Source organism: Ascaphus truei, chromosome 2, assembly GCF_040206685.1.
Source record: "Ascaphus truei isolate aAscTru1 chromosome 2, aAscTru1.hap1, whole genome shotgun sequence".
NCBI classification, from domain to species: Eukaryota; Metazoa; Chordata; class Amphibia; order Anura; family Ascaphidae; genus Ascaphus; species Ascaphus truei.
Window position 1 is genome coordinate 53,820,888 of NC_134484.1, and position 14,121 is coordinate 53,835,008.

The 14,121-nt window shown below is 39.7% G+C and overlaps 1 protein-coding gene across 1 annotated transcript; it reads left to right on the plus strand.

Annotated features, from left to right (window-relative positions):
* The first annotated feature begins 3,255 nt into the window (after window positions 1-3,255).
* On the plus strand, window positions 3,256-4,702 carry LOC142488094 (uncharacterized). Its single transcript, XM_075588469.1, has 2 exons — window positions 3,256-3,314; window positions 3,678-4,702. Exons 1-2 carry the CDS (start codon window positions 3,266-3,268, stop codon window positions 4,700-4,702), a joined length of 1,074 nt encoding a protein of 357 aa, XP_075444584.1. The 5' UTR covers window positions 3,256-3,265.
* The last annotated feature ends 9,419 nt before the right edge of the window (window positions 4,703-14,121 follow it).

Here is a 14,121-nt window from a genome sequence, read left to right on the forward strand (position 1 = left end):
GGACACTAGTTTCAATCTCTGTAAGATTATGGGCCTCATGCAGTAAGCGACGATTATGTGAAATCGGCAAGCTTATCGATTAGTCATGTTATTGGCGTTTTTCCCTCTCCGTATGCAGTAAGTGCCGAATACATTCAAAATCAACCCGAAAACAAATCCGCCCACTCTCACGATGATGAGCCGATCACACACAGGTGTATCGGCGTGCGTGGCGGGGTGCTGTTAGGTTGCACAATCACAAATCTTGCTGAATCAGGCGAAACAAGCATGTTTTTGATTGCGCGCCATATTTAAAGGCAACGTGTACTGCTAATCATTCTCTGTGTTGTTGGGAGTGAGAGAGAGAGAGAGACGCACAGAGCTGGACGATTGAACATTTGCATATTGACTGAGAGACTTGTTGTGTATTGGGTGAGCTTTGTCCTTTGTTGTTTTGTTTACATCTTTGTCTTGTTTTATATGTGGAAGTGGGTCGTGTGATTGCCTGTACATTTATTGTCTGTTTTTTGTGAGTGCTGGAAGTATGCCCGCAAAGCGTGGGAAGAGTGATGCTGGTGGGAGTGGGAGTGCTACTCGTGGGAGTACGCGTCGGAGTGAACGTACTGTTCAGGGGAGTGATGTTGCTGGTGCACCGAGTGGTGTTGCTGGGAGTGGGAGTGCTGTTGCTGGGAGTGGGAGTGCTGTTGCTGGGAGTGGGAGTGCTGTTGCTGGGAGTGGGAGTGCTGTTGCTGGGAATGGGAGTGCTGTTGCTGGGAGTGGGAGTGCTGTTGCTGGGAGTGGGAGTGCTGTTGCTGGGAGTGGGAGTGCTGTTGCTGGGAGTGGGAGTGCTGGTGCTAGGAGTGTGAGTGCTGGTGCTAGGAGTGTGAGTGCTGGTGCTAGGAGTGTGAGTGCTGGTGCTAGGAGTGTGAGTGCTGGTGCTAGGAGTGGGAGTGCTGGTGCTGGGAGTGCTGCTGGTGGCGCAGTTGCTGATGGGGTGGATGGTGGTGGCGTGCTTGCTGGTGGCCAGCTTTTGGAGGCTCTTCCATTGGAAGAAGGAGAGTCCAGTCAGCACCAGCCAAGCTCTGACCCTAAACCTGCTCGGAAAAAACGTGTGGAGAAGCCACGTAATCCTCGCTTCAATGACCAGGAAAATAGGGCTCTTGTCACTGGCATTCTGGAGCACTATGACAGTATATATGGACATTTAGTAGGTAAGTGTAACTTTACATTTATTATTCAAATACATGTGATCCTAGGTCATCTGAGTTTTGTTCATATGCAAATATGGGTACACAATATCTTTCTATGTTCATTAGTGTGGAAACACAGCTTTTTATCATGCCTTACAAGGACAAATAAACACAGGCGGTCAATTTGCCAGAACTGCATACAATATGAATGCAACCTTGCTTACATGTATAGGTTTAGTAGTGAATGCTCATGTGCTGCACATATTACACATAAAACAGCATGTTTGCTATCACTTGGAACAGCTAGCAGTGTAGGAAACTGGTGCTTATATTATTATTCATTTACCTCATATCTTTTATATGTTTTTCAAGGGCGGACAAGTGCAGCAAGCAAAAAAGAAATGTGGGACACAATAGTCATTGGTGTCAATGCCTGTGGGAATAGTGTCAGGGACAAGTATCATTGTCGGAAAAGATTTGATGATATTAGGTCCAAATTGAAAAAGAAAATACAAGACCAACGCGTGCATGCTACTGGCACTGGAGGTGGGCCCACACCACAACGTCTCATATTGACTCCATTGGAGGAGCTGCTTCGGCCAAAATTACTTACCGTCGTCGTGGAAGGCTTGGCTGGTGACCGTGACATTGGAATTTATCCGTCACAATTTCCAGCAGGTGATAAATATTACTGTACTAGGCGTGTCGTTGCTTACAGTTATTTTGCATATTTACACTGCTTTTTATACTGTCTTCACAATATAAGCATACCTGCATCTATATATGTATATGTCTGATTCTGTATATATATATCTCAAAATAGACATATATGTAGTAGTCCTACTAAAAGCAGTAACTAATATAGCACGTGCCATTGCGTGCTCATTTACATGTGAATTCCCAAAATGCATAGCTGCAGTGGAAGCAATTGATGGTGGGCGAAGATGGGGAACAACAGGGTAGTACACGTGTAACACATGTTCATGAGAAATTATTAGTAGCTACAGGTACAGAACAGAAATATGTATCATATTATTGTGTATTTTATTGATTTTACTCCGACAAACATGACATTACTGCCTATTTTAAGCATGCATCAAAGAAATTGCATGTAACGGCCTACAAACATCACTGGCACTAACACATCTATAGTTGCTTATGAAAAGGTCCATTTTTGCTTTATGTCATATACAGACAGCATAATGAGGCACACGTATCATATGTTATGTCATTGTTTTCATAACTTAAACACTGCAGATGACTACTTAGCTCATCTACCATTGTGTTAAAGCAGCTGCAATTAATATCTCATCACAGCATACACTTCAACAGAGGGGGTGGGGTTCAGCACACACACTAATTACAGCCTCATTTCACGGTCAACTTAGTTCACACCATTTGCACCTGTTTCAAGTCATTGAAAGGTGTGGCTGATTAGGCTTTTTGGGGAAGGGAATACCTTTCTTACAACCTGAATAGCACAACTGAAGTTAATCACACTCATTGGAAAGCTTAACTCTAGCTACTAAATGCCCCAACAACTCATTACTTATCAAAGCGTACGTCACACATTAGTTCACTCATATCTATAGTTGAACTACTATGAAAGACACATTATCACACACTGCATGTGTTGTCTTGTTGAGTCACAGCCACATTCAGGTGTGCCACATCTTCGATTAATGTACCACACATATCCTCTACCAAAAACAACACTTTTTGCAATATGACCACCTTCATGATAACCATTGTGAATGGTCATCTCATGATAGTTATGTACATTATGATACTGATATCACTACACAACATATGATTTTTAGGTACTCATTTAATCTATTTATCCTCACGCATTACTGCAGAAACATAGTATGTTGTATGTTAGGGAACTCAAAAATTCTAAGTACACAGGCATGTACAGTGTTATTACAACTATTTATGTTCACTTTCACACACATTTTCGGTTAAGGAACTGATGTTGTTAGTTAATCATAAATACAGAACATACAATAAGTGTTTGTTCAATATTTACACATGTAAATGTAAAACTTATGTTATTGTTATATATAGTTGCCCCTGGAGGACATGTGTCACCTGAGATGGAACAAGTGTCTTCACCTGGGTCAGCCAGCTCAACACTACTAGAAGGTGAGTGTATCATTTGCTGGCCATATAATATGTGCTCTTCTATATGTTATGTTGTCATGTGCATTATTTGTTTTGCACATCTTCTTTAAATAGGATTACTTAGTGTCAGTGAAAATTAAGTGTAAGGCAACATGTATTGTGTTAGTGATGTTAATTATCATGTAGGACTTCTGAGTTTAGAGCAACTTTTCATTCATTCATATTTCATACTGAGTCCAAACATTATTCGTAAGTCAAGGTAGTTTTTAATGAGGTTATAAAACGTATGCTAACATGTTAGGTGTTACTTAGGACACAGTACAATTACATAGTAACACAGCATACATTAACATGCCATTTAATAATGTGTACATTTCTTTTTAGAACATCATGGTGATGAGGATGATGAGTATGATGAGGATGACGCCACAGAAGAGACTGAAATACAATCATGTGACCATGAAGAGGTGCCAATAGAAACTGTTGTACCGCCAAATCGTCCATCAACTTCCACATACGATGCAATTGTAGCTTCAGAGGGAAAAATAGTGGACGCAGAAAATCGTCGCCATTCAGACATGATGACAGTGCTGGAAAGGATGATTGGACTGCAGGAAGAAACAGTATCACAATTGGCACATCTCCACAGAGTCTTCATTGAAGTGCCTAAACAGTTGCAAAAAATCAACACCTCATTCGAAGCATTAGTTGTTCAGCAAACACAAGCTAATTACTGGAGAATGACTAATGTACCACAATTCAACACCTCCCAGCCAGGATCTGTTCATGCAGGTCAGTTTTCACCACATTCATCTGAGATTCATTCACCAGGCCCAAATGTTACCGGTCAAGTAGCAGACATTGCTGTGCAGGTTCCTGATGACATCCTACCGCTGCCATCTCTACAAATTCAGCAGCAGACACCTACAAAGGAGGCGACAAAAACAAAACAAGACACACATGAAACAGACCAACCATCACTTGTGCAGTGTCTACCAACTTGCTCACATGTGTCACTGGGCACAAGCCCTGTCCGTGAACAGTCACTACCCAAAAGCCCTGTAGGTGAGTCGCTGCCCAAAAGCCCTGTAGGTGAATCGCTGCCCAAAAGCCCTGTAGGTGAATCACTGCCCACAAGCCCTGTAGGTGAGTCACTGGCCACAAGCCCTGTAGGTGAATCACTGCCCACAAGCCCTGTAGGTGAGTCACTGGCCACAAGCCCTGTAGGTGAGTCACTGGCCACAAGCCCCGTAGGTGAACAGTCACTGGCCACAAGCCCTGCCCGTGAAGTGCCAGAGGCCACTCAAAGTGGCTCTGTTGTGCCTAAAGTTGGTGGCAAAAGAAAAAGGAAAATTCAAGAGACAACAAGCAGGCCTGTTACTCGCTCGCAAAAGGAACAAAAAAAATAAATGTTATAATTCAGAAAATATGTGTTTGGCCTTGTTTTGTTGACTTCAGATTATCTAATTACTATTGTATGTATGCTGAAGACTGTGTTGTTTCCAAACTTTCAACTATGTTCTTGTACACGTGAAGTTTTGGAAATGTTAACACTCATAATTAATTGTGTTATAAATATTTATGTTGTAATCGTCTGTTCAGTAATGGTCCACCAGGAGCCAGTTGCTAAGTTTAGAGAAGCTGCCATTGACTTTGCAGCAAAACATTGCATTTGGGTGTGTTAATTGATGTAAGAATTGCATATGCATATTAGTCACATGCAATTATTAAAACACCTAAGTAAGTGCAAACATCTTTCTTGTACGTGTACAGCAGGATTATGTGTAAATTATTACTTACCTTTGCCTTGCTTGGCCATTGTAATTTTGTCCTTTAATCAGTTGTGTGTTCGTTTCTATAACATCTCAGAATGTATAATAATATATATACACACACACACACACACACACACACACACACTGAGTGAGTGTGAGTGTGAGTGTGTGAGTGTGTATATATATATATGTATATATATGTGTATATATATATGTATATATGTGTATATATATATGTATATATGTGTGTATATATATATATATATATATATATATATATATATATATATATATATATATATATATATATATATATATATATATATATATATATAGTACTATATAAACTGGTATACACAAACTAATACACTTCATGCTTCCTTGTGAAAGCACACTATTTTAATAATACAGGCCTAATGTTTGAGAAATATCCTAAGTATGAGACTCTAACAGTATTGTGCTTAAACAAATGTTTATTACTTAATTCAATCATGTTTCTCACCATTTAAATAGGTTTCATACAAGGTATACTTAATGCCATCAATGTTGTGTGTACTCCTGCAATATAAAAAAAAAAATTTTTTTATATATAAATATATATATATTTTTATAAGAGATATATTTATATATATATATATATATATATATATATATATATATATATATATATATATATATATATATACACACGTATTTAAACTCATGCAGACAGGGAGTTAACCAGACTTTCACATACACACAGAAATGTAAGCGGGGAAAAAACATTTCTTTTTGCAGGTGTGTTTTTACTGATATGCCTGGCTAAGAAATATTTTCACACACTGGTCTTTGTTAGTTTTCAAAAAAACACTATGTGAACGCATTCACAGTCTAGGGATGTTTTTCACAAACGAGATAAAAGAAGGAGAAATGTTTCTCCCACAGTCCCATATCACGAACCACAACTGTTAACCCAATTAGACAACCAAATCCAATTGGCGTTTGAAATAAGGAGTCAAAGTAGTTACTTTTGTTGACCTTGACAAGGAAAAACAGGAGTTTGTTAGCCATTCAGCACATTCATTTTGATGAGCAAATAACACAGACCTGCACACAGCTTTTGTGCTACTCAGACATGGCTGATGAATTCGTTAACAATATTAATCCCCTTTTAGGGTATAAGTACATGATCTGTGAAGCCATCTTGAACAGTCGCGGACAGAAAGCAAGCACACGCCAAATCGATGATTTCATTCGAGCAAAATATCCTTATTACCAAGACCGTAAGCATGCACGGAATTTTAATTCCTCAATAAGATTCACTTTATCAAGTAATGACTTTTTTGAACGTGACCAGGATAAGCTACAACACACCTATGGTTTCTGGAAGATTGCCCCGGAAAAACAATTTATCCTGAAAGACGGCACTTATATTGTCGTGAAAGGCATATTTATTCCTAATGGCAATAGCAATGTATCCGCTACTACTGATCCGTTTGAATCGATACGTGCTGCAATATCTGCAGCCTCCATTCCTGAAACCCACATTGTACAAGAACAAAAGTACTATGATTATGTACCAAGCCTTTCAGCTGAAATTGCATTGGAATGGGAACCGGAAGAAATGAACCTACCTCCCGACCAATTATTTGAAGAAAGCAGTGGCGATTCCTATGAGCGCATCCTGGAGGAGATATGTGCCATACTGGATTCAGCGGTTGGGTTAAGCGTGGATGAAAATGGCTTGCATTTCTGGAGCGACCAGTTGCAGCCAGGCGAAGAGTTAATTCTAGAAGAATGGTAAATATAACAATCGTTATGCGTTGACTCTGCGTTTAAATTTTTTTTTTTTTTGTAACCACCATTTTCACTTTCAATGCGTGGATACAGCGTAACATTGCAGACTGCATAACATGTAGCGATCACAAACAAATTGTTTCCTAATACAATATAGTAGGACCTGAAAGAGTAGTACACATTGCTGACGGAATAAATATACGTACTTTCCTATCCCTTTAAACATATTAGCAACATTTTACCATTACTCTAACACATACCTGTTTTGTTATCATGCAACATCTACAACATTGAAAACCGGGTCCACCACGTATGACGTGGGACCCTTGTCATGGGCCAAGGCGTCCTTAAAAAGGATTAGTGATGTAAGTCCCGCCCCCAAGCGACGTGCGCGCCTCAAAGCCTATTGGCTGTCATGTTTTGTTATAGTAACGGTAACTGCAGTGTGTGATGCGTGCGGCTCAGTGTTTGTAGGCGTACCCTGGGCGTTAGCCGAATGTTAATTGAGTGGGAGGAGTGTTAGCGTGCGTTTCACGCTGGCTTAACATGACGTCACACGTATTGCATTTGCGCATTGTGTTATCGGCCGTGCTTTCTGTTCAAACACGTCTGTTTAAAAAGAATACAGATGTACTCGTTTAGAACGAATGTAGTTTCGTCTTCATTGTATTTGAAATAAAGATGTTATGTTTACTGGTATTTTCAACATGTATTGAACGCACAACGTACGCTTTGTTTTGCGCATGCGCTAACAGTTAGTGGAGCCAAGCGTGAAGTGCGTGCGCACACAAAGATGTGCGCGCACATCTTTCAGTATACAGGCAACGTTCACTTCTTATACATAGTTATGCCTGCTACAAATTTAAAGAAACATTACATACTGATGAACAGTTTTACTTCTAACATATAAGTGAGTGACGTGTGTATCTACACAATCATATAGAGCTGCGTAACGCGTTGTCACGGATGCATATCTAGTAAGGTGCCATCTTTGACCATCATGTGTTTGCTGTATTTCAGAGATGTCGGGGAAGATACAATCGGATCAATGTATGATTTCAGAAGAGTCTACCTTTATATGAGATGATTGTGAGGAGGAGCCACCGACTACTATACTACATATGGAACTAATTTTATATTGCTTGCAGCGCTTATTAACAAACAATTAAAAATGTGATACCCTTATGCCTATATTGCATAAGCACTTAATTAACATAATGATGTTGCAAAAGAGTGCCTCATGAATTTTTATTGAGTGTTCTTTAATGACTACTAACATTTTATGACATGGTGTGTTTTATATATAACAACCATTCCCACTCTGCTAACACATTTGTGTATTCTAATATGTAATGGAACGTATGACTGTCGAAACTATGTAACAATAATAATAATAATATGAGCATGTTCATGTATAGGGCTGCTAGTTGTACGCAGCGATTTACAGACACATGTTTCAGCCTGAGGTCCCTGGCCTGTGGAACGTACAAATGTTTTTTTGCCGCATGAGGCACAGGGAGATAAAGTGACTTGGCCAAGGTCACAAGGAGCCCACACCGGGAATTGAACCAGACTCCCCTGCTTCAAACTATCAGTGCCAGTGTGTGTCTTTACTCACTGAGCCACTCCTTCTCCCAATGTAAAGGACACTTACAACCAAGTAGCCATTTATTTTTAAAATCTCTTGTTACATGGGTATGTAGATAAAATGGTTTGGGACTGTAGCAAATAATGTTACTGGCCAGATGTTATGGTCCCCTCCAATGCATGATGTTCTGAATATGACATCACCATCATGTTATGAAGTACGTTTCTGTGTATATTTCATTAACCTAACTAACTATAGTTTACTGTGTTTATTAATCGTTTAGAAATACATAGTATAGTCAATATGATGATATAAGCTACCATAATAAAGCTGGTGTTATCATTTGTCGGTGTTATACATGGATCCTACACCAATTGATAGAGACACAAACAGTTGTCTTAAAAAGTGTGTCTATGCTAGTGATGAATGTGCTCCCGTAAGTAAACAAATAAGTACAGTTATCCCCTTTTCTCCAACCACCTCTATATTACATTAATGGAAATTATAAGGAAACATACATAAAATGTGATGAAATGTGAGTAATCATTTTGTAATACAATGCACATGAAAGCTCAAGAGTAGCTAAATGCATATACATGATACAGAAAGTACATATATGTAACATTTGTGTTTAAACCAATATGTTGGGTTTTTAGTTCCAATAATTATAGGAAGATTGAGGTAGCCACATCTTATGAGAGATGTCAGCAAATATACATACCATGATCAGTCATACTGGAGATATACCTATAATGCAAAGGAACAATATATAAATTGCAAACATTGACATGCCATCTTCAGTACCGTAAACAACACAGCAAAGTGTGTATTTGGTGTTAAATGTACAACACCATGTATATTTCATGACATTCAAAATGTAAATCAGCCTGGTGTACACATCATATGGATGTACATGTTACACTGCACCAATAACATTGTATGTAAGCATACTAGAAGCATGAATGATTATGGGCATAATATGTGTTTTGTCTTAGCATAAGGAATAACACAATGCTACAATATTATTGCTTTGTTACCCAAGTTGTATTCACATACACACAACTAAAGTACAATTGAAGAGGGATTATATAACCTGTGCAACAATAACATACCGGTGCCACATCCCTTTGTGCACACAGCAGAGAAAAGAAAGGTGTGCAACCCATATTCATCTGTGTCCTAACAGAAGGTTATATAAAGAAACATTATTGTTAATATAACATAATTAAACTATAAAAGTAGTACTAGGAACATATGAGTTTGTACTTACAAGAAAAAAATGAATTGATGAGATTCTGTCGTGTCTGGCCACCACTGGCTGTTTGTTCATTTTCAGCAGCTACATGGGTGGGATGCTCGTCTACCAAAGCCTCAGCTAGGTCTGACTGTACATTGTGCCTGAGTGCAACATTGTGCAAAATGCAACAGGCAAGGATAATATCAGACACTTTTTGAGGCTTGTATAGAAGAGCCCCACCAGTTCTGTCCAGACACCTAAACCTGGTCTTGAGTAGGCCAAATGTCCTCTCTATAACAGATCTTGTAGATATATGGGCTGCATTGTACCTGTCCTCTGCTTCAGTTTGAGGGTTTAGCACCGGAGTCAAGAGCCACGGCCTAATTCCGTATCCTGAGTCACCTATAATGAATGGAGCACACATAAGCTGACATTAGTGATCAAATTGTACAATGCCAACATTCCTAAATCAACATGTGTTTTGTGTTAGAACATGTAAATATGTACTCACCCAGCAGCCAACCAGGTTCAAAATGTCCCTCTTCGAACGCATGGAAGACTGAAGAGTTCCTCAGGATAGAGGAATCGTGACTGGAACCAGGGAACTTGGGTACCACATGCATTATCCTCATCGTCGCATCACATACCACCTGTACATTGAGTGAATGGTAGTGCTTCCGATTGCGGTACACATGCTCACTCTGACTAGGTGCAATCAAAGCAACATGTGTGCAATCGATTGCACCCAGCACAGATGGTATCCCTGCTATATTATAAAAGCCAGTCCTGACTTCCAGCCACTCTGTCGCCTCTGTAGGAAAATGAATATAATTCCTAGCGCGTCTATTGAGTGCATAGAGAAACTGGGTCAAGGCCCGCGAGAATGTAGATTGCGAGACCCCGCCCACTATGCCCACAGTTGTCTGGTATGACGCGGAAGCAAGATAATGTAATGAGCACAGCATTTTAACAAGCCCAGGGACTGCACGACCTCTGGCTGTGAAAAAATCTAAATCCCCCCTTATCTCCTCATAAAGAGCTAAGATTGCTGCTGAACTCAAACGATAGCGACTTACAATCTCCTCCTCACTCATCCCATCTAACAGGGTTCTCTCCCTGTACAGACGCGGACGAGGCACAAGTTGTCTCCTCTGTCTTCTCCTCTGATCTCCTGTCCCTCTACCTGTCCCTCGGCCTGTCCCTCTCCCTGTCCCTGTCGTATCCGCGTCACTGTCACTGTCCCTCGGTGTGTCCCTACCTTGCCCTATATGATTCTCTTGATCATCAAGCATGTCATAGAAAAGAATGTTCCTGCGTCTCCTAAACATTCGCAACATTTTGAAATGAGTAGCTGTGAATGAGCAGGTAATGTGCGTCCTTTAAATAGGTATGTGATGATGTCAGGTGACATAGTAAAATGCAAGGTGTTACATTAACATAATAAAGTACTTCTGTGGCAAGCTGTGTGCACTTGTTGTTCTAAGTATTTGTTGTGTGTATTCTGCAGGGAATGATGATATTTGGCAATGATGTGACGTGAAGCTTTGTACAAAGATTGCTTGCAAATAAATAGTTGCATGTGCAATGCATGTAACACTTGTGAACGCAAGAGTCAGTCATGTAATGAGACAAAAAGGCTGAGATTGACGTGGGAAAAGTTTTGTGTAACATGTGTAATTATCCATGTTATTGTGACATGTTGGCAACAATGAATAGTCGTGTGCATATGCATGCATTTGTGTAAGGAGGATAGTTGGTATAGAATGAGTTTACAAGGTGTCCCAATGATGAATTACTGTACATGTGTGTATAAGTTAGGTTGAAGTGCTTGTAATGCAACGGTTACAATGTAAACATGCAATGTGATTGAGCGTCCAATAAGTGACGTCATGAAAATAGGGAGGACCCAAAAGTATATGTAAACATGAGAATACAGATGTACATGAACGTTTAAAGATGCATGTCACATTACAAGCATTGTGTAATGTAAAGGAAGATGAATATACTGTGTATGTGTGACATGTGTGACATGTGTGACATCATGTAAATAATTGTCGCTGAGTTGAGTAAAATGTGTGATATGATGTGAGGTTCTCCTTTAAGAGTGTAGTATAGTATTTTCCCTTGCCACATCATCACATGATGAGTAATGTGACCCGCAAATGCTGAAAACATGTAAAAGTCGAATGTTATGCAAATAAGACACGTCAGCTGTGACACAATGCAGGGAATGCCCCCACACTGTAATGCAAATCCCCCTTGTATTGTGAGCAATGAAACGTAAACAGTACTATACTGTTATACGTCCCCGCTCCATTGACTTCCATTGATGTACAGAAGATTTTTTTTTTCTAAGTGCCGTTCCGGCAGCCTTAGCGATCGTTCTCCCGTCCAAAATGCCAACTTTAGTTGGCGGGAGAAATCGGCCATAACATCTCAATTTCGTAGTGCCGATCAGCCCCGATAAGCTGTTTTTTTTTGTTGAATCCAGCCGATTTAAAAAAGTGGCGATCAGTGTCGAAAACAGGCTTATCGGCAGGCGACTGGCCATAACCAAATTATCGGCTCCGAAACCTGGCGATATGAAGCACTTATCGGCGCTTACTGAATCTCAAACCCAATTTTGGCTATAACATGGCCATATTTCCCTTATCAACGCTTACTGCATGAGGCCCTATGTTTACTTAGATTGAATACACTTGTCTTGGCGTTTACCAATTGCGCCCTGGGTTTGATCTATTTCTTTCTCTTGCGTGATCCTCCTCTTTCCCCTCTGAATTGTCTGCCCTTGACCTTTTTCGTTCTAGTTTCCTGTTGTCCCCCCTTGCTTGTGTATGTTTTACTTCCCTCCATTGTTCTCGAAATGGTTTGTTGTCTCTGCGTCTCTCTAAAAAATGAGGGTGTCCCTGGTTAGTTCTACCATTGGATCTATCATTGGAGCTATATAACGGAGATCTATCTCGATAATTCCTGAAAACTTGATTGTCATCGTCTTCTTTGTACCTCTGCAAATCTGTCCTCAACCTATCGTTACTATGTGTTTTATTCTTAAAACTACCCTGTTGTTTATCAGGTTGGGATCGCTGTTTTGATTTTTCTTGGATTTTATCACTATGATTGGAAGTACGATTTGAATCTTTTTTATCCTCAATGTTAATTGTTATTGTATCATCATCTGGAATAACCTCAATTGTCTCCATATTTGAGACACTTTTGTCTCTTTTCCAATTTCTTTGTTTCCCCTCATCATAATCTTTTTTATCCCTTATAAACTTCTTTTGTTTATTTATTTTGACTTCCTTACTTAGTTTCTCCATTCTTGAGATAGTTCTTTCCTCTAAAGTCTTATACTCACTAAGCTCCATAAAGGGTTCTAGTTGATCTCTGATTCTGTTAATATCTTCATCTAAGATCTCTAGGGTGACACTCCTACGTTTAAGCAATAGTGTAATAAGCCCTACTGAGCAGGTATCTAAGATGTTGTTCCATTCATCTAGAAAGATTTTGTTATCTTGGTCGCTAGTGGGTGGTTTTTGGACCCTAAGACCCCTTGGAATTTTCTTGTGTTCTATATATTTTTTGAGAGTGAAAACTTCCCATTTTTGTCTTACTCCCTGATTGAGTAATTTTTCCAATTTAGGGAATTGTGTGTCTAAACTTTCAGTGTCTGGATCCATGGTTTCATTGGAATCTTCAATGAATCCCTGGAATTCCATGTCAAATAGTGCTCTATTGGTGAATAAAGCCATAGTGGCTGTGGTGAGCTGCTGGTGGGTGTGAGATGTTGTCAATTAAAATAAAATGAAGTGATTACCCTAACTCAAGCGCTAAACCTATTAAAGTGTGACATACACGTGAATAAACAAACCAATTGTGATTAACAAGAGGCCAAAGCTGCCGTAGGCTTCCCACAATGCAAATAACCTCAATTTGCATACAAGACTGTGAAGGTGAAATAGGGATACCTGGTGCTTAAAGAGTCACTGTGTCCATAGGAAACAAAACCAGTCTTTGAAGAGTGTCTCAAAGTCCAAGACTTGAAGTGGATGGCTGTAGTGTTTCTTTGCTGCTGCTGCTATTCTTCATGTTTATTATCCTGATGACCACGGATCGTCCACTATCCAGAGACTGACATCAGAGACGAGCAAAGACAAGTAAAGATACCGGATGGTGGTGATTTATTCACAACATGCTTTTAACTTCCTTACCCTTGTCAGTGAGATTTCCCCCCCCCCTTCTCCTCCCTTTATTAAATATACAGTTATACACTATGGGACGTGCGCTCTCTTCTCTTTCTCCTCTACAGATTCCATAGGATGTGGTTCATCCTCTCGAGAGCAGCCGGAGACCCCCTGCATTTAAGTCCAAAACACCTTTGACGAACTAAATCATAAAGGACTGGTTTTTCACTTCTTTATTCATATTTTTTATTTTTATTTTTATACATTTTTA

What these genes read in the sequence shown, in the direction of transcription:
- LOC142488094 (XM_075588469.1), top strand. Translation starts at nt 3,266, where the DNA reads ATGGAACAAGTGTCTTCACCTGGGTCAGCCAGCTCAACACTACTAGAA. An exon ending in CAGCTCAACACTACTAGAAG is followed by an intron (nt 3,315 to 3,677) that starts GTGAGTGTATCA and finishes ATTTCTTTTTAG; the next exon opens with AACATCATGGTGATGAGGAT.